The sequence below is a fragment of the Cebus imitator genome, unplaced genomic scaffold (genome assembly GCF_001604975.1).
Source record: "Cebus imitator isolate Cc_AM_T3 unplaced genomic scaffold, Cebus_imitator-1.0 Scaffold96, whole genome shotgun sequence".
In the NCBI taxonomy this organism is placed as follows: Eukaryota; Metazoa; Chordata; class Mammalia; order Primates; family Cebidae; genus Cebus; species Cebus imitator.
This window is the reverse complement of record NW_016107411.1, coordinates 1,139,481-1,160,699: the sequence shown is the minus strand read 5'-3', so window position 1 is coordinate 1,160,699 and position 21,219 is coordinate 1,139,481. Positions and strand designations below refer to the sequence as shown.

Genomic DNA, 21,219 nt, shown 5'->3' with positions numbered 1-21,219 from the left:
AGCTAAGGGATGAAAGAAAATCTGCTGTTTATCAGTCATAAGGTTATATACTGTTTCTTAGCAACCAGGGTTTGTCTTTCACACAACTAGAAGTTGATGAAAAAGGAGACACTAAAAATAAAACCATTTGGACAGTTCCAGTTCACAGAGGCAGCACTTTAAAGGCAGTGACATTGTGATAAACCATACTGTTGACTTAAAGAAGTTCATTCCATTGGGTGGAAAGAGAGGTCCACGACACTTGCATAATGAATGTTTCCCGGATACCCACTGCAGTCCCTGAATCAAAAGCCAGGAATAAATGCTACCTATCTGTTCCTGCATAGAGCACACATCAACGGGGACAAGAGATACTACTGTCACTCACCTCCTCACTCTCTCAGCTCCACTCCTCTGGTTGTAAGAGGCTAGTTTATCTGGGAGTCTTGCTGGGATTCAGGCCTGCTCCTAGCTAGAGGCAGAATTGGAATTTTCTACACCATGTCACGTTTCCTGTTGACCCTTACCTGTTAGTGTCTGATGTAGCAATTCCACTTAGGGCACCAAGTTTTTTTTTGTTTTGTTTTGTTTTGAGACAGAGTCTCACTCCGTTCCCCAAGCTGGAATGCAATGGTGTGATCTCAGCTCACTGCAACCTCCGCCTCATTGTTTCAAGCGATTCTCCCACCTCAGCCTCCGAAGTAGCTGGGACTACAGGTGCGTGCCACCACACCCAGCTCATTTTTTATTTTTAGTAAAGACGGGGTTTCACCATATTGGCCAGGCTGGTTTCGAACTTCTGACCTTAGGTGATCCGCCCACCCTGGCCTCCCAAAGTGCTGGGATTACAGGCTTGAGCCAACGCACCCTGCCGAGCACCACGTTTTTAAAAACAGTAAGGGAAAACGTATTTCCATACTGGTTGGAGTATGAATTCTGGAGATACCTGGAAAATGACATCTTACTGGACGCCTAGGCGGTTTCTAAACACCATATCTTTCAATTCTGTCGTCAGTCACCAAAGTCAGGTGAGTAATGTTCCTGGAAGGAACCGGCCTGAATATTTACTACAGGACTGCAAACTAGCCGACTCAATTTATAAGGAAAGGCATGAATGCTTTCATGAAAGCAAATGAGCTTTTTCATTCAGTCAAAATCCCTGTGGTTTCAAACTCCACGGACCATGAAGGTGCTTGTGAGTGTGTTTAGGGCCGGAGCTCCCGCCCCCAAGACAGGTTGTTAAAACACTTACTGCCTCTGACCCGCTTGCACGATGCTCTCCCGCGAAGGGCTCTCGGCGGCTGCCTCCAAACCCCGTCTCTGGTCTTGCAGCGGGCCCAGGTCCCCGTGCTGCCCATAAGGGTCCCGGGGGTCCCGGGCCGGGCGGGAGGCCGGGGAGGCGCCGAGCCCGGAGCTCACCACTCTGCTGCGGGTATACATGGTTCACAGCCCGCAGGTCCCGGGCCGCCGGCCGCTGCCTAAGGGATGCGGCTGGGGCGCCTAGCGAGTCTCGAGATGCGATTCCAAAGTGCAAGGGCAGCGGTTTTAACAGCTGAGTTTCGGTTTCTCGGTATCAGCTGCAGACTGCGCCCGCCCCAGAGAATTTCCCCGTCCTTTCTCCACTGAGGCGCCCTCCGGCCTTACCGCGGGTTAGCAGCTGGGGGGATGTTGACTTGAGCTGGCTTGGTCCACTACAGGTGAGACCGTTTAAAGTCTCACAATCAACTTAGAGGTTAATCAGAATAACTGTGACCAGCCACGGACACTTGTTGAGGGATTAGCCCGTAAAGTGACTGCAATTCTGAAAGATACTTGAGAAACTGTTTAACAGGTAACTCTAATTTAAGGTTACCGCTGGATATTTGAGACTGTAAAAAATATTAACCTTAAAATACCAGAGATTAGGTCAGTAGCTAAAATCATCTCAACAAAATGTTGCCTTTTATCAGGAATGACTGCTGTGTGGCTGTTACCAATGCAGATACTTTCAAGTTACAGGAAATAGAAACTGAAATCAAAAGAAAACAAAAACCAAAAACCCACAAAGATGGAGAAGTAAGGTAGACATGATTCTCCAGGCAGCCTTGCTAAGTAATTAACCAGACATTGGAGAACTATTAAATACCTGCTCTGTGCAGAGCAGTGTGCAATGGTGATGTGGGGCCATTTAAAAATATGGATTTGTGGCCAGCCATGGTGGCTCACACCTATAATCCCAGCACTTTGGGAGGCCAAGGCAGGCGGATCACCTGAGGTCGGGAGTTCGAGACCAGCCTGACCAACATGGAGAAACCTCATCTCTCCTGAAAATACAAAGTTAGCCAGGCATGGTGACACATGCCTGTAATCCCAGCTACTTGGGAGGCTGAGGCAGGAGAATCGCTTGAATCCAGGAGGCAGAGGTTGTGGTGAGCCGAGATTGCTCCATTGCACTCCAGCCTGGGCAACAAGAGTGAAACTCCGTCTAAAAATATATATATACTTATGTATATATTTGCAAGACTCAGTTTCTGTAGGTCCATGGGTGAACTCTGGCATTCATATTTTTGAAAAGCTCTGAGATGATTCTGAGGTGTGCCAGCGTTATCGCCAGTGTCACAATGCTGTCCTACACAAAGATGAGTAAAGGCTCTTCCCTCATATTACCTGCATTCTGGGAGTATTCTAGGAGACAGGTAAACAAACAGGAATGCCACTTTGGGATAAACGAAATGACAGCTGTGGAGGCACAGGGAACCTAGGGATTGGCCTTCTGAGTAAATCAGGAAAAGGGACATTTGAGAATGAGCCACCAAAGACATAGGAATTCACCAGGAAGAAGGAGATGCTGTGGCAGAGGCTTGTCACTTAAAATGACATGGTGCGTACTTAATTCCAGGGTTTGTCATGTGGCTGGAGCACCACAGCCTTAGGTCAGCAAGGCACTTAGGAGCTGGACTGTCTTCCTTATATTGTTGGTGTTTAGAACACAAAGACAAATGCAGGTTTGATAGCTAACAAAAGAATGAAATGAAGGATGGGCAACGGTGGGACAGGAGAGTAGAAAATAATGACAAGGATCACAGTAGGAAAGGCAGTCAGGGTTTCTATGCCTTCCTAAGGCATTAGTTTTGTAGAGTAGGCCAGAGTTTCACAAATTTCAGTAAGCCTCTGAACCACTTGGTGGAGAGTGTTTTAAAACTGATTTATGGACAGGCACAGTGGCTCATACCTGTAATCCCAGCACTTTGGGAGGCCGGGGCAGGAAGATCACCTGAGGTCAGGAGTTCAAGACCAGCCTGGCCAACATGGCTAAACCCTGCCTCTACTAAACCTTAGCCAGGCATAGTGGCGGGTGCCTGTAATCCCTGCTACCATGTGGGCTGAGACATGAGAATCACTTGAACCCAAGAGGCAGAGGTTGCAGTAAGCTGAGATCATGCCACTGCATGCATTCCAGCCTGGGTGACAGAGAGAGGCTCTGTCTCAAAAAAAAAAAAAAAAGAGCTTCTGATTCAGGTCTGCAATGGGGCCCAAGGATTTGCATTTCTTTCTTTCTTTTTTTTTTTTTTAAATTAAGATGGGGTTTCACCATGATGGCCAGGCTGGTCTTGAACTCCTGACCTCAGGTGATCCACGCACCTCGGCGTCCCAAAGAGGATTTGCATTTCTAAGAAATTTCCAGTTGATACCATTGATGCCAGTCTCAGGATCACCCTTTGGGAACCACTGTTGTAGGCAATGGGGAAGGCACAGGAAGTTTCTCAATCGGGCAGTTATGCAATAATATCTGTTTGACAACATTAGCTACTAATAGTGTGAGACAGGGATTGAAAGATAAAGAGACTGAAATTGGGAAGATAAATTCAGAGCCTAATTATATCTAGGAAAGAAATATAGATCTGAGCTAAGGCAATCCGGAAAGCAGGAAGCAAAATTAAGACATTTCATATAGGCCAGGCTCAGTTGCTCACCCCTATACTCCCAGCACTTTTGGAGGCTGAGGCAGGAGGATCACCCGAGGCCAGGAGTTTAAGGCCAGCCTGGGCAACATGGTAAGACCTCATCTCTACAAAACAAATAAATGAAACATAAAAGACATTTCACATGAGAGATTAGCATAGATAAAAGCTAGGTGAAAGGGAGAATTAAGTACTGGAAGGCGGCAGGAGAAGAGGAGATGGCTTTTGCAGTACTTTGAAACCAGCTCTGCTGCATGCTGTTCACACAACCAAGTCCAGGTCTCTTATTCCTCCAGAGGCCCAGTTTCCTCCTCTGCTTCATGTGGGTATTATGAGGAATAGAGATCGTCCACATCAGTGGTTCTCAAATGGAGTTGATTTTTCCTCTAGCAGACATCTGGCAATGCCTGGAGACATTTTTGATTGTGAAGCCTCAGAGGGTAGGTGCTACTAACATCTAGTGTATAAAGGCCTGGGATGCTGCTAAACATCTTACAATGCACAGAATAGGCCCACATGACAAAGAGATGTCCTGCCGGAAGTGTCAATAGCATTGTAATTGAAAAATCCTGATCTTCATGATATGCATACCTTAGAGCCCCAGTAATTTAATGGCTGCTGTCTTTAGGGTGACTTTTAGCTTTGTGACCGGATAGAAGGTAGAACCATTAACTTAGAGGAGGGACAAGCTTTTTTTTTTCTTTTATTATTTATTTATTTATTTATTTTCCCACCCTCGCCTCCCGAGGAGGGACAAGCTTTGAAGGAAGTTCTAAGTGTCTGTTTGGGTGCTGTTGGGTGTAAGGTACCTGTGGGGTGGGAAAGGCAGACCTGGAGACCAACAGAAAGAGGAAGAGCACGGCCTTTCTGGAGGCCATCTTCCACATTGTTTTTCACTAGGAAAATACCCCTGGAACTCTTGTTTCAAAGGAGAAAACTATTTTGGTGGTTGGATGAAATTTAAAGTTTGAATAAGGGAAAACCCAAATAAGGGGAAAACCACTTCTAAAGGAGCTGGTAATAGGGATATTGGCTCAAGAACACACATAGTTGACCACGTTTGTTTCATAACACAACCGCATCACACACGAAAGTTTCAAACCTGAGATGTTTCACGCCGTTCACTTCTTGTTTTGCCGCCTTCTCGAAACGTTTTTAAATATGCGAACGCGATTTATTATGGCAGCAGACATCTACAGGCTCCTTTTGGATGCCCGAGAATGGGCTCTCTACTTGTGAATCATCTGTTCTTTCACCTTATGTGTGTGCATTTGGGTAAAAATATGGGCTGGCCTTTTGTTGGAGTTGTTCTGGGGTGTGTTCTTCTGCAGCAGTGGCTGGTGGAGAGAAGCAGAGGTGAGTGGGGAGGGTCCTGGGCCCCCATCCCCGTTTAGCCGAGCACTTTAGCCTCTTAGCTCTTTTGCTCACTGAGCTGCTGCCTAATTTTGTTTGAAGAAAGAATTCAATGGCTTTTAAAAGTTTGAAAAGCCACCGTACTAGACAATTACCTAGGAATATGTTTTAAGAGACACGAAAAAGACTTGAAATCTAGTGAGATTGTTAGATTGTCTGAAGTTTGGCCAATTAGAGATTTATTTAGGAAATAGTTTTCTTTTCAAACGAAACTGCCCCTGGAAAATAATCATGTATTTGTTCCTTTCGGTAAATGAATTTAATCTGAGCAAAAGACATTTTGGTTGGGGAAGAGGAGAACTGAGTGAAAAGTAAAAGGATTCCAGAAGTTGTGTAAAGAAAAATGTAAAACGAGACATTGTTGGGAAACAGAAATTCAGGAATGCAATGAGCAATTTTAGCCAGGCTTATGACCTTTACAAGAAAACATTAGGCCTGGTGCGGTGGCTCACACCTGTAATCCCAGCATTCTGGGAGGCCAAGGCGGGCCGATCACCTGATGTTGGGAGTTCAAGACCAGCCTGACCAAGATGGAGAAACCCCCATCTCTACTAAAAATACAAAATTAGCCAAGCGTGGTATCACATGCCTGTAATTCCAGATACTTGGGAGGCTGAGGCAGGAGAATCGCTTGAACCTAGAAGGCAGCAGTTGCAGTGAGCCGAGATCACGCCATTGCACTCCAGCCTGGGAGTGCAAGAGCAAAACTCTCTCGCAAAAAAAAAAAAAAAAAAGAGAAGATTAAATCAAAAAGAAATTTTACCAATTTATTTTACTGCAGACATGTTTATGTCTTTATCTTTCAAGAAAATGATTGGAAATATATATCTGACTTTCAAATTAATTGCCTTAGATTACTCCTGTATTAATATGTATAGAGATACATAATCTCTAAGACTTGTCAGAAAATGTGTCAATGAAAAAAATCTTAGTGTTTGAAAATTCTAAAAAGTTACATTTTCTTAAATATGATTCTTCAGTGGAAAGTTAGATTAATCTAAGAGATTTAGGACAGCAGTTATCTAAAGGTGTTTTATTCTCTTCTAACAAAGGAGTTATGTAAAACTCACTGAATACTTGGTATCTCCTCATTTTTAGTGTGTGTGTGTATGTTTGTGTTTGAACATATTTGTACTGTGACAATTTCATGTGAAATTCTTTAAATGCTACCATAGAACTGTGGAATGGTACAATTGTGAGTCACCATAAGTTCATACAAGAAATATTTTTTGAATGATAAGCATATATCATTCTTTGCATCAGATCCATCACCTTTTCATTTTTTGGAAGATGATTGTGACAAAATGTCTCCTTTGACAAAGTTCAGAATTTTTAATGTAATTCACTTATAATTTTCCCAATAAGCAGCTGTGTATTACTTTCTAAAACCAAAATGATTATATCAAAGTTTCTGAACCTATCAGAATCAATATTAATAAAAACCTTAACACTCCAATATTTATCCCTGTAATTACATGATCAAGTGATCTCCACAATGATAGTGCTTTATACAACTTGTCAAAATGTCGTGAATTGCAAACATGCTATATTTGGGCTAAAATGTCTTTAACAGTGATAAAATAATGAGCCTTATAGTGTAGTGCAAAGAATTCTACTTAAGAATGGGAAGATGCTGGGCGCGGCAGCTCACGCCTGTAATCCCAGCTATTTGGGAGGCTGAGGCGAGTGGATCATGAGGTCAAGAAATCGAGACCATCCTGGCCAACATGATGAAACCCCATCTCTACTGAAAAATACAAAAATTAGCTGGGCGTGGTGGGGCGCACCTGTAGTCCCAGCTACTTGGGAGGCTGAGGTGGGAGAATTGCTTGAACCTGGGAGGCGGAGGTTGCAGTGAGTTGAGATCGCGCCGCTGCACTCCAGCCTGGTGCCTGGCGACAGAGCAAGACTCTGCCTCAAAAAAAAAAAAAAAAAAGAAAATATATACATTTGTTCTGTTTTTCGGATGACAATGTGTATTGTCACTTGGGAAATGAGGGATGTAGAAATGTGCTTTAATTGATATTTCCTACCCTCAGGTAGGTGGCTGAATTTCCTTGTTGATAAATTCAAATCTGAGGAGTAGGTTGTGTAGTAGCTGTCACAAGATCTCTATTGGCTACAGGAATGAAAGGAATTTCCCTTAACTTTAGGGAAACTTCTGTAGACTCTGTCAGTGGCGTTGGCAGTGGATTCCCCCGAAGGGTTTCTTTAGCTGTGATAAATGAATCAAACAGAAACTCTCTAAATTACTATTCATTTTTTTTCTTTTGTACTTTTTTTTTCTTCAGATGAAGTCTAGCTCTGTCACCCAGGCTAGAGTGCACTGGCATGATCTCAACTCACTGCCACCCACCTCTGTCTCCCAGGCTTAAGTGATTCTCCAGCCTCAACCTCCCCAGTAGCTGGGATTACAGGCATGTGCCACCATGCCCAGTTAATTTTTATATTTTTAGTGGAGACAGGGTTTCACCATGTTGCTCAGTCAGGCTGGTCTGAAACTCCTGACCTCAAGTGATCCACCTGCCTTGGCCTCCCAAAGTGCCAGAATTACAGGTGTGAGCCACCGCACCCAGCCTTAAAGTACCATTTATTTTTACCCAACATCTATTACTTTTCCAAAGATGCCCCTTCTTAGGGAATGCCTAATTGTTCTGATGTTTTCACTTCAAGCCAACACTTTTGTGAGCTTCATGGCAAATATCACCAGGTATGTAAGAGAACATGTGGCACAGGGGAAAGAGTAGTGGCCACAAAGGTAGAAGACCTGAACTTGAGTCCTGGCAAAGCCATTTAAAGGTCACAAAACCCCATGCAACCATTGAAACTCTGAACTTTCGTTGCTTTATTTGTAAAATGGAAATATTAATCATAATAACCCTACCTGTCCTATCTACCTTTGTAGAAGCTTGTGAGGGCCATAAACAGCACCTTGATGCAGTATAAATTGACGTTATAATTTTTGAACTGTCAATGTAAGAGCTTGATATATTTTTTCTAATAATACTTAAATTTGCCCTCAAAGAATTCTTAACTTCAGTTTCAGTGGTTTTTGGTTTTCAATTGCTAAAGCATTACAGAGTTATATCTTTAGTGTGTTTTATCTTGAAATCCCTTTCAGAATAGAAATAAAGTAGTGTTTATAGTTTTACTTACAAATATAGAAATACCTGGCACAGAATACAATTTCCAGTGAAGGTGGAATTCTGTTGTCATAATTAGGAAGCTCTGAGCATTCCATTGACATTTTGTGACAATGTCCTCCTCTGATATCTTCTGGTAGCTAACAAGAGTTTCATTTCTGTGGATAAGGCTGTGGGTTCTCCTGTTTGACTTGACTTAGAGAAGGAATCATATTAGGAATTTCTATGACCTTTCATGTTTTCAGGACTGTGATATAGGGTTGGGATTTACCAAAGGCACATCACAGGGGTTAGAGTTCAAGACTTTTCCAAATGGTCCACAGTAACCCACCAGCTATTAGGTTGGTGAAAAAATAATTGCAGTTTTTATCATTAAAAATAATGACAAAACCCACGTTTACTTTGGCACCTACCTACATATGTGGCTCCTCTCCTTGAATTACCAGTAAGACAATCCTTGACCAAGAGAAAGTGATGAGAATGGTTAAGGTAATGAGGTTACATGCAGTCTGAAGAAAGTGAGTGGTCCCTGTTATCCATCAATGCAGGACAGTTCTCCAGGTGGCCATGGACCAATCCAGTTCTCCCTCATTTCTTGCCCATAGTTCTCAAGAAAACTATAGAATATGCTGGGAATGTTGTATCCCGAGATACAAATAAACTGCCTGAAATAGCCCAGGCCTTGTTTCTGTCCCTCCTAAGGAATATAACATCTTGAGTTAGGGATGGAATGCCCGAGACAGCCCAGGCTTTGTTCCTCTCTCCCCTAGAAGCAGGATGTCCTTCAAAGCTTTGCCCAGTGATTCACATGGCCTCTGAAGTGCATAATCCAGGGCAGGCTGCCTTTCGGGGTCCCTCAGCTGTGGTACAAGTGGGGCATGCACAGTCAAGATCTCCCGGCATCCTCCCTGGGAGCTTTCTTGAGCCTTGGGGGACCTGCTCACACTGGATCTGAGAATCTTCTGTTCCTTACTCTCTGTAAATAGTATGCCAGTTTCATATAACTTGTGTGTGAGCGTGTTCGTCTCATTAAACTAAGACAAGTAGATAACCAGTATATGGTGGACCTAAATAGTATCTCAGGATGAAGTGGGCATACATGTACGGACTCCTGTTTCTGATGGTTGACATAGTGATCTTTGCTATTCTCTATGCAGTGGAGGTTCTCATTCAGGATTAGTAATCAGTGAACCTGCTTCACAACAAAGAGCTTGCTGCTCAAGCTTCCGGTTTTGTCAAATAGTCCTGTGTTTAGATTTTGGCTCTACTATATACAATTGAGTGACTTTGGGCAAATTACTGAACATCTCAGGGTCTCAATTTCTTCTCCTATTAAATAGGAATAATATTTACATGACCTGCTGAATAGTGTTGTTGTATACATTAGGCAAGTACAGAATGCTTTGTATCATGTATCCAACATAGTATATTCAATAAATGTAGTGATCATTATTATTTAAGCTCTGAAAAAACAAAGTGAGCAGGGCAAAATACTTGAACAAGCACTTTACACACACACACACACAAATCCAAATGGCTAAAAAATATATAAAAAGGAACTTCATTTGTCACAGAGGAAATACAAATTATAGTCATACTGCGATATCTCTATATGCTCAACAAAATGGTTAAAATGAAAGCAAAAGTCTGTTTTGGGCAAGGATGTGAAACAACTAAAATGCTTGTACTCTGCTAGTGGACTTGTAAATGAAGACAAGCTTTTTGGAAAACAGTTTAGCAGAATCATCTAAGGCTGAATATTTTCATATCCAGCAATTCCATGGCTAGATGTCCAACATAACTTTGTACACGTATTCACCAAAAGTCACATATGAAAATGTTCATATCAGCATTATCCATTGCAGTGTAAAACTAGAAACTACTCCAATGCTTATCAACCACAAAGAAATAAATTGCAGTATATTCCTACAATGTAATACTATGTATGAACAAGTGCTGTATTTGTCATTCTGTAAGTACTAGTTGGCCATTATCTTACTTCCTCAGGCCATCCCTAGTTGTTGTTAGGCTACTGTCTAACTCATCTCACTTACATAACTTATAATGGTTAAACTTTAGGCTCAGCTGCAGTTGTAGAGAATTAAAATAACTATAGTTTAAACACTTGGAAGTTTGCTGTTAGATACCAGTCCGGGTATATGCAAGCCAGGGGCTAGGATGAGGACTTAACGGAGTCAAGGGTCTAGGTTTCTCCATTTGCTTTGATCTGCCTTCTCTACAGCGTTGCTCTAATTTGCATCCAACACATACACAATGTAGCCAGTGAGGAGGGGGAAAAGGAGACTGGAGGGCAAGTTCATTTCCTTTATGGGTACAACCTAAAGATTGCACACAATGCTTTTACTTACATTTTGCTGGCCAAGATTTACGTGGCCAAACCCAGTCACATTTACATGGCCAAACCCAGTCACCTTTACATGGCCAAACCCAGTCACAAAAGAAACAAAGAAATGTAGTTTTAATTAGATGTAGGCATACTGTAGTAGCTAGCCTCCAAAGTGGCCTCCAATGACTCTTGCCTTCAGGCATTTCTATCCCTATGCTGTTGTTTCCTCCAACGTTGAACAGGACTATCTGGTGTAACCTTCAGACTCTATCAAGTTGATTACAATTCTAGTTGACATCTTGACTGCAACCTGAGGCAGAAACATGCAGCTAAGCTGCTCCTGAATTTCTAACTCTAAGAAATTATTTGAGAAAATAACTATTCAATGTTGTTTTAAGCCACTGTATGTCAGAATAATTTGTTATATAGCAATAGATAACTAAGACAAGAATTGAGGAGAAGAAACTAAAGTAAAAAGAGAATGGGGGTAGGTGTGGTGGCTCACACATGTAATCCCAGCACTTTGGGAGACCAAGGTGGGTGGATCACTTGAGGCCAGGAGTTTGAGGCCAGCCTGGGCAACATGACGAGATTCCCTTCCCTACAAGAAATACCAAAGTTAGCCAGGTGTGGTGGCATGCGCCTGTGGTCTCAGCTTGGGACATGGGAGGCTGAGGCAAGAAGATTGCTTGAACCCAGGAGGTCGAGGCTTCAGTGAGTCAAGATGGTGGCACTGCAATCCAGCCTGGGTCATAGAGCAAGACCTCATCTCTAAAAGAAAAGAAGAAAAGAGAATGAGACATGGTCTATGAAATTTTAGATAGAGTGGCCAGGGGACATATTAATGTGGCCTCTGAGAAGGGAAATAAAGGATGTGTGAGCACAGAAAGAGTATTTTGGGTAAAATCATGTTTATAGTCAAAGTGTTTATCAAGCAGTATGCCACAGGCACTGACAAACCAGAATAGGTGCCCAAACAAATAAACACTGAGACAGGCCATAAACATTCACCAAGGCCTCATGTGGAACCCCAGCTGCATATCAGCCGTGAGCAGAGAGAAAAGAGGCTAAAGACCCTGAGGTGGGAGAGTGCCTGTGTTTGATAAACCACGAAAAGACTAATGTGAGCAGAGGATGACAGCAGGAGGAAATGAGGACAGAAATATAACCTAACATGTAGGCCAGACAGTATAGTGTCATTTAAGTCATAGTAAAGCCTTTGGCATTTATTCTGCATGAAACAGGAAATGTTTGAAAGATTTTGTGAAATGCAGCAACATGGTGTTACGTGTTTTAACGTGATCACTCTGGCTGGTATACTGAAAACAGACTGAAGCAAAATGTTATAGATTGAATGTTTGTGTCCTCCCTAAATTCATGTGTTGAACCCTAACCCCCAATGCAATGGTATATAGAGGTGGGGTCTTTGTGAAGTAATTAGGTTTAGATGACGTCATGAGGGTGGGGCCCTAATGATGAGATTAGTAGTCTTAAAAGAAGAGGAAGAGAGAGAGATTGCTCTCTCTCCATGTGACCACAGAGGAAAGGCTATATGAGGATAATGAGAAGGAGGCCTTCTGCAACCCAAGGAGAGAGTCCTCACCAGACATCGACCCTGCTAGCACCTTGATGTTGGACTTCAAGACTCTAGATGTGTCAGAAAATAACTTTTAGTTGTTTAAGCCACCCAATCTATGGTGTTTTGTTATGTCAGTCCAAGTTGACTGAGACAAAGGGCAAGAGTGGAAGCAGGGAGGCTGTTGCAATAATTCAGATGAAAAATGGTGGCGGCTTGGGCCAGCATGGTGCAGCAGAGGTGGTGAGAAGCAGTGAGATTCTGGATATATTTGTAAAGTATAATGAACAAGATTTAAAACCGTAAGATGAACAAGAACAGATTGAATGTCAGTTGTAGAGAAAGAGGCAAGGATGATATCAAGGTTTTAAATTTCAGTCGCTGGCAGGATGGAGTTTTCATCAGCTAAATTGGGGAAGGACGTGAGAGGCATTTCTGGTAGTGGTGGTAAGCCAGAGTATTGTCATGAGCTCATGTTTGGATTTGTTAAAGTTTTCAAAGCCTGCTAAATATCCAAGTGGAGTAAGTTATGGAAGTACAAATATGGAATTCAGGGAAAATACCCAGATTGAAGACACGAGTTTGAAACTCATTGTCACATAGAGTGTATTCAAAGCCAAGTGATTAAATGAGATTACATAGAAGTGAGTTTAGATCAAAAAGAGTTTGGGTTGCCTTATCCACAGCTTTAAATTGTAGGAGCAACTTTAACACTATCAGAGGAGAACTAGAATTCTCTCCCTGCTCACTCCAGTTTCAGAAAGTTAGCAAGAGTGTGTGGTTTCCAGGGATGGACATTAGTGAGCTGGGCCAATATTCCAGTGGTGTAGGGTCAACACGGAGAGTGTAAGAACAAACAGACATATCTGAACCTCTGAATCTGAAGTCCAATCAAGACTATTGTCATGGACAAAGGGGAAATGCTGTTGACTCGCAGCTGGAAAACCAGCTCTTTGTATTCCAGATCAGTGGTTCTTAATGTTGGCTACATTTTGGAATCACCTGGTGAGCTTTAGCATCACTGAGGTTTGGTTCCCACCCCAGGATTCCGATTTAATTGGTCTGGGGTGTAGCCTAGCCTCTGGAAATTTAAAATGTTCCCAGGGATTCTGAGGTCCAGCCAAGGTTGAAAACCACCATAGTAACCGAAGAATGCTATAGTTGTCATGAGCGGCACCTTTACAAGCAGCTCTTAGTTTGCTTTTTGTTCAGAAAGATGTTAGAGAGAAGTGACTAAACTGTGACAGAATGACAGCTCAGGAGGCTACAAAATAGACAAATTACAGGGAGAAGCATTAAACATATATTTTAAATTGTTTTTAAGTAGGTTATTTCTCAGAATATTAGGCTAAAACCACAAGGATGTGTGCAAACAGAATAACAATTTGGGATTTTTCTGTGGTTTGTGCCAGAGTAGGTGGTGTGCAGTACCGCAGAATCATCAGCTGGTTTGTGAGGGAAGGATCATGAAGTATGGACACAGAGTATATTCAAACATAGGCAATGTGGGTGAATCTAACACTTTTCAAAATAATGTAGAATAGGTAAGCATACACAAATTGTTTTTTTATCTTTTTTTTTTTTTTTTTTTTTTCTTGCTCTTTCGCCAGATGCCAGGCTGGAGTGTAGTGGTGCAATCTTGGCTCACTGCAACCCACACCTCCCAGATTCAAGCAATTCTCCTGCCTCACCCTTCCCAAGTACAGGTGTGTGCCACCATGCCCAGCTAATTTTTGTATTTTAGTAGAGATGGGGTTTCATCATGTTGGCCACGATAGTCTCGATTTCTTGAACTTGTGATCTGCCCGCCTCAACCTCCCAAAGTGCTGGGATTACAGGTGTGAGCCACCGCGCCTGGCCTATTTTTTTATCTTTTGAGACAGAGTTTCACTCTTGTTGCCCAGGCTGCAGTGCAATGGTGTAATCTCAGCTCACTGCAACATCTGCCTCCCAGGTTCAAGAGATTCTCCTGCCTTAGCCTCCCAGGTGGCTGGGATTACAGGACCCACCACCACACCCAGCTAATTTCTGTATTTTTAGTAGAGACAGGATTTCACCATACTGGCCAGGCTGGTCTTGAACTCCTGACCTCAGTTGATCCATCTGCCTCGGCCTCCCAAAGTGCTGGGATTACAGGTGTGAGCCACCTCACGCGGCCACAAATTGTTTATTGATATAAGACATTTTTAACGGTTTGAATAGTGTTTTCAGAATTTCTTCAAACATATTTCTGATATGTTTGTTTGCCAGAATATAGCTCCATCTGATCCCCACTCAGTTGACCTTGAAAAGGTCATGCTGTTCTTGTGGCTACAGTACAGGGATGGTAGTTTTCATGGTACAGAATTGTGAAAGATAAAAGTATTTTGAAAAGCAAACCTGTATCACCCTAAGTTTCTTTTGTTTCAATCACTTAACATGACTCAATGTAGAGAGAACAAGTAAAATGCTAGAAAAGTGGTACAGCTTGTACTATGTCAGCATTAGATTTGGTATTTAATTTACGACAATCCAGCAGACTTTGTCCCAAAACCTCGCGTATTCACGTAGAATCTGACCACAAAAACAAAGTTGAGACCCAAATGAAAACACAATGTTTTCTATTTCCTAGCTGTTTGTTAGCAATGCTTTTTCTGAGGCAAAGGACTTGGATCACCAAGCTGTTGTTCCTTTTTAGGGTGTATATAATCCAAGAAAAATGTGTTGCTGGGTTATAGAATGCTAAGGTTGAGTTTTAAACTCACTGGGAAAATAAATGTAGCAATCAAATGTGTCATGTTATAAAGAGTAATAGGTGGATTAGCTTTTGGGTACTAACAACCTGTGCTTCAAACCAGATGTTTAGTTCTGGCTGGAATCCTACACTGTGTTCTAAAGAGATAACTGACACTGGTATTTTAGGAATGTTAAACGAACTTTCCCATATTGTCTTTTCTTCTTAAGCTACATGACCTTCAGCAAATTACTCAACTGTTCTGAAATTCATTTTCCTTTTCTGTAAAGCCTCTCCTATTTGCTTTTACATGATCTCAGGGACAAATGTGATTATTCCACATGAAAAATTATAAGTGCTTTTTATAGTTAGTATTTAACAAGTTAACAATGGCATACTGGATAATCTGTGCTTGCAGATAGTATTGTAGCATGCATTAGTGAGATGGTAACTTTTTTTAGAGATAATGTGTATGTTCCCAACAAGAAAGTTTAAAGATCAAAAAGAAATTTTACATTTATTACCACATTATTTATCCTGATATAACCTGTGAAGAATGTTAGTTTTTCCATTTTTAAAGATGACACAAGCAGCTCAGAATTATTGTGCAATAATTAATATACACACATATTTATGTACATATTTATTGGGCTACCGCTATGTGTCAGCCATTGTTAAGCATTTTCTCCTATATTATGTTAGTTCCAAAAGCAGGCTTTAAATCTAACTCATTAAACTCTCTAATGTTCTCTTTACTAGCTAACTCTCTATTTTATCATATTGGGAAATTTAAAGGAGGTACACCATTCAGCAAAAAATTGAGAATTAAAATATATGGTGATATCATGCACAAGGCTCCCATAGGTATACAAATGAAAGATACATGCAGAGAAAAATGACAAAATATTCTTTACACATACGTAGTGCTGAGGCTCCGAGCTGAACTGAAGAAGACTCAAGGTCTCTCTGACCTTCCCCACTACACCATTCTGTCTCTCCCAAAGCACAGAATGAAGTTGAAGTTCCTTTATCTGCCTAAGATCCAGACCCACCAAAAAGAACATTTTTTTTTTTTTTTGCTTCCTCTTCCTGTAAGACCAAGATATAACCACACCTAAACAAATCCTTTAACAAAATAAGGTAATCTCAGTTCCCCAATTCATTCCTTCTCCCTGGTAATCCCCACAACAGAATTCCTCTTCTTCCCCCTCCCATAACCTGTTTTGCCAGGATGGTGTATGAGCTTCTGAACCCCTGTTGGGGGATTCATAATCACTTTGTGGTTCTCCCTATGTATAACTTAATAAAATTCCTAAGCCTTTTCTTGAATTACTCTGCCTTTTGTAAGTTGATTTTTTAGTCAACCTTTAGAGGACAAAGAAGTTTCCCTACAATAGGAATACATCGTTATAAATCTCTTTCAGTTGACTTTTTAGAATTTTCAAGTTCAGAAGATTATATACCTAAGAAGCTGATGTTAATGCAAGCAAACAAAGGATTTATATTGTGACAAAAAGCAAGTTCAGCCACTGGCTGCTTGCAAAATCCAACAACGAGGATGAAGTGCAGTACAAAGAAGGTGACTTCATTTTTTGAAGCTAGCAGTGGGGAAGTGGTTCAGGCTCCTGCCTGAAGAAAACGGCTTTAAAATTCTCAGGCAAAATGCTAAGGTTTAAGAAGGGGGGAGGCGGTGAGGCAGTACAAGTCTCGTGACTTGTTCCAATGACTTGTGTTATTGCCCCAACTGGTGAATGGGCTGTCACCATCTCAGGCTTGTCTGTGTTGTCAATTAGCTGCAGCCTTGAGGTAATCACCTGGTGGGGGGAATTCTATGCACACCTGAATTGTCTCAAGACAGTCTCTGGAACTTCTAAGCAAACTTAACTAGATAAGCTAGCAATGCAAGCTTATGGTGGAAAGAAGGAGAGTAAAGGTTATTATTTTATTACTAAGAAGTTAATACAAAGGGCTGCAGAAGGAAAAGGGGAGAAAAACCCCTTAAAACCAGGGTACTTGGTTATAGGATTAGTTTCTTAGGGCTGCATAGCAAGTACTGCAAACTGGGTAGCTTAGAACAACAAAAACGTATTCTCTCACAGTTCTGGAGGCTAGAAGTTGAAAATCAAGGTGTTGGCAGTGTTGGTTCCTTCCTCCCAGGGGGATCTGAAGGAGAATCTGTTCCATGCTTGTCTTCCAGCTGCTGTTTGTCAGAAATCTTTCGGCATTCCTTGGCTTGCAGCTGCCTCACTGCCATCTCTGCCTCTGCTATCATGTGGCCTTATTCCCCATGTGTCTGTGTGTCTCCAAATCTTCCTCTCCTTTTTTAAAAAAAAATTATTTATTTATTTAATTTATTTTTTTGAGACGGAGTCTCACTCTGTCAGCCAGGCTGGAGTGCAGTGGTGCGATCTCAGCTCACTGCAACCTCGGCCCTCCAGGTTCAAGCGGTTCTCCTGCCTCAGCCTCCTGAGTAGTTGGGATTATAGGCGCGTACCACCATGCCCAGCTAATTTTTGTGTTTTTAGTAGAAACAGGGTTTCACCATATTGGTCAGATTGGTCTTGAACTCCTGACCTCTTGATCCGCCTGCCTCAGCCTCTCCTTTTAAGAACACAGGTTCACCCTAATCCAGTATGACAGTATGACCTCATCTTACCTTGATTACATCTGCACAGGCCCCATGTCCAAATGACCTCACATTCACAGGTACGAGGGGTAGGTTTTCAACATTTCTTTTGAGGAGGCACAGTTCAACACACAGACTATTTTTAAAGCTTTTTTTGCTGAAACATTTGAGTGTAAGTTGAAATCACATTGCCATTACTCCTAAATTCCTAAATACTTCAGTGTGTGTAGTGTTTTTTGTTTGTTTGTTTTTGTTTGTTTTGTTTTTTGAGACAGAGTTTCACTGCGTTGTCCAGGCTGGAATGCAGTGGCATGATCTTGGCTCATTGCAACCCCCACCTCATGGACTCAAGCAATTCTTGTGCCTCAGCCTCCTGCTCAGCTAATTTTTTGTATTTTTAGTAGAGAAAATACAAAAGGAATCTCGCTACGTTGCCCAGGCTTGTCTCGAACTCCTGGAATCAAGTGATCCACCTGCCTCAGCCACTCAAAATGCTGGGATTACATGCATGAACCATCACACCTGGCCTACTTCAGTGTGTATTTTCTAAAAATCAGAACACTCTCCTCATAACCACAGTATACCCATAAGAATCAAGAAATTAACATCAATGCTTATTACCATCAAATACACAGATTCCATTCAAATTTTGCCAATTGTTCCAGTAAATTTTTCATAACAAAACAAACTGAAAGCAAATTTCTTCCATTTTGTCCCCTTTCTTCATGATCTAGGATCCAATCTAGGACCATTTACTTGTCTTGTCTCTTCTCTTTCAAGCTGGAACCATTCCCAAGCTTTTCCTTGTCTTTAATGGTTTTGATATTTTTCGAAGAGTATAGGCCCATAACTTTGCGGTGTTTTTTAATATGGGTTTGTCTGATGTTTCCTCAAAATTCAAATAAGGCTCTGTATTTTGACAGGACTACCACAGAAAAGATGCTGTGTTTTTCTCAGTCCATTATATTGGGAAACATAATATTCTAGTTTGTCCCAGTATTGGTAGTGCTGACTATTATCACTTGGTTATGATGGAACATGCTGGGTTTCTCTACAGTGTGGTTATTGAATAATTAATAAACAGCCTATATGCAATTTTCAGGGAGATACTTTGCGGCTATGCAAATAACCTGCTCCTCATCAAACTTTTACCCTTGGGTTTTTGCATCCATTGATGTTTTCTGCCTGAATCATTTTTGATTGTGAAATAGGAATTTCTAACTCCATCATTCCTTCTATACTTATTAGCTAGAATTCAGCTGTAAGGAAGAGCTCTCCCTTTTCCCTTTTGTATTCATGTATACAATAAGCACCCGTGGATATTTATTCAATAGGTTATAATACATTACTATCATTACTTTGATTGGCACATTTGAACAGCTGCTTCATGAAGGCCACTGTATCCTTTTTTTTTTTTTTTTTAAATTTTTAAATATAGAGATGGGTTCTTGCCATGTTGCCCACACTGGTGTCAAACTCCTGGGCTCAGACAAATCTTCCCACCTCAGTCTCCGAAAGTGCTGAGATTACAGGCATGAGACACTGTGCCCCGCCCCCTGTATCCTTTAGAGATATCCTCATCATTCTTCGAGTGCTTCTTTGCTTTCTGGTATAAGATGTTCCAGGTTTCTCTTGTACTTTTCCTGCCTCAGCCATGAAAATATCCATTTCAACCAGGAGCCATGTTTCCTTTTAGTGGGGAGTGGTATTTAGAAACTAAGATTTGGGTGTAAAGTGTACTCTTTTTTACTGGGGTGTCATGGCTTCTAGGCCATTTTAGAAGACATATAGGAAATATGTGCATGTATACATGTCTCTATTTCTGTATCTATCCATGTAGATATCTACTGGCCCACTGACAAAGTATAGATAATATAGTAGACAGAATTCTAAAAGTGGCTTTCCTGAGATTCTTGTCTCCTGGTTATTCAATCAAATATTAAAGTAGGTACTGTAGTGAAGGGATTTTTGCAGGCGTGATTATAGTACTAAATCATTTGACCTTCAGATATGATTATTCAGGCAACCTTGGTCAGTTCAGGTGAATCATCTAAAAGCACAGAGTTTCCACCAGCTGGGAGCAGAAGGGAAGTCAGATAGATTTGCAGCATAAGGAGGTCTGATGTGCTGTTGCTGGCTAGGTGATGGGATTAGAGCAATATAAGGTGGAATATAGGTGGTCTCAGAGCTGAAGACAAAAAGAAAACAGAGACCTCAATCCTACAAATGCAAGGAACTAAATTCCACCAACAACTTGAATGACTTTGGAAGCAGATTATTTCCCAGAGTCCCCAGATAAAGGCCCAGCCTGACTGACACCTTGATTTGGGCCTTATAACGCACTATGCCTAGAACCCAGCTGAGCCCTCTTGGACTTCTGACCTATGAAACTGTGAGCTAATAAATGTGTGTTGTTTTAAGCCACCAAGTCTGTGGTAATTTGTTATATCAGCAACAGAAAACTAACATAGATAGATATTGATATAAATGTGAAACTGAGTTTACACCACTTCTAATCCAAGGCCACTGAGCTTTTCTAGTTTTCCCTTTTTCATATCTGTACCTCCAAAAATTAATAGCCTGATTCCCATTATCTTCAAGATATTTACTTATTTGCTCAATCCCCTCATTTGTAACCAACTTCTTTACCACGTGGATCATCTCCTTGGCCTTGGCCCCATAGCACGCAGTGGTTGCTCTGGTTAAGTGCCCCTCAATTCCAATCCCATCACATATAGTAAACCTTACTGTTTGAGATGGCTCCCAACCAGACCTCATCACTCACAGGGCCTATGCCAGTCAAGTTGCCTCTGGCCTAGGGACCCATGGATGATTTATATTTAGGTACATTTTACTTTATTTAGCATCATTTCAGAAACAAATTATTTGAGAGATAAATGGTAGGTATGTACCACTTTCTACTTGAACAACATTATCACTTCCAATAATATGAAAAAAAGCATTTTGCTAAGTCCCATTGTTCTCAGAATTGTATTGGATAGGCGGGGTAGCACTTTGGGCAGCCAAGGCGAGTGGATCACCTGAGGTCAAGAGTTCAAGACCAGCCTGGCCAATATGGCAAAACCCCATCTCTACTAAAAATATAAAAAATTAACCAGGCATGGTGGTGGGTACCTGTAATCCCAGCTACTTGGGGAGACTGGGGCAGGAGAATCCCTTGAACCCGGGGAGGCAGAGGTTGCAGTTAGCCGAGATCTTGCCACTTTACTCCAACCTGGGTGAAAGAGCAATACTCCATCTCAAAACAAAAAGTATTGGATAGATATTCTGAAGCAATTCTAGATGAGCAGTATGATAACCACTGTCAGACCACATTTTTTTTTTTTTTTGGAGAGTGGGTGTCATTTTGTTGCCCAGGCTGGAGTGCAGTGGCAGGATCATAGCTTACTGCAGCCTCAACCCCCTAGGCTCAAGTGATCCTCCCAACTCAGCCTCTTGAGTAGCTAGGACCACAGGTGAA

The 21,219-nt window shown here is 41.7% G+C and overlaps 1 protein-coding gene across 2 annotated transcripts in view; it reads right to left on the bottom strand.

The window, feature by feature from the left end:
* The window catches only part of EPSTI1 (epithelial stromal interaction 1), a 102,672-nt gene extending 100,763 nt beyond the window's left edge, over window positions 1–1,909 (bottom strand). The window contains exon 1 of one of the 2 annotated variants that reach the window (XM_037741181.1): window positions 1,232–1,909. In XM_037741181.1, coding sequence (XP_037597109.1) covers window positions 1,232–1,419 — 188 coding nt within the window. In that variant the 5' untranslated portion in view covers window positions 1,420–1,909. The remainder of the gene's footprint in view (window positions 1–1,231) is intronic. The other variant, XM_017536118.2, reaches the window with a different exon arrangement.
* Between the last annotated feature and the right edge of the window lie 19,310 nt (window positions 1,910–21,219).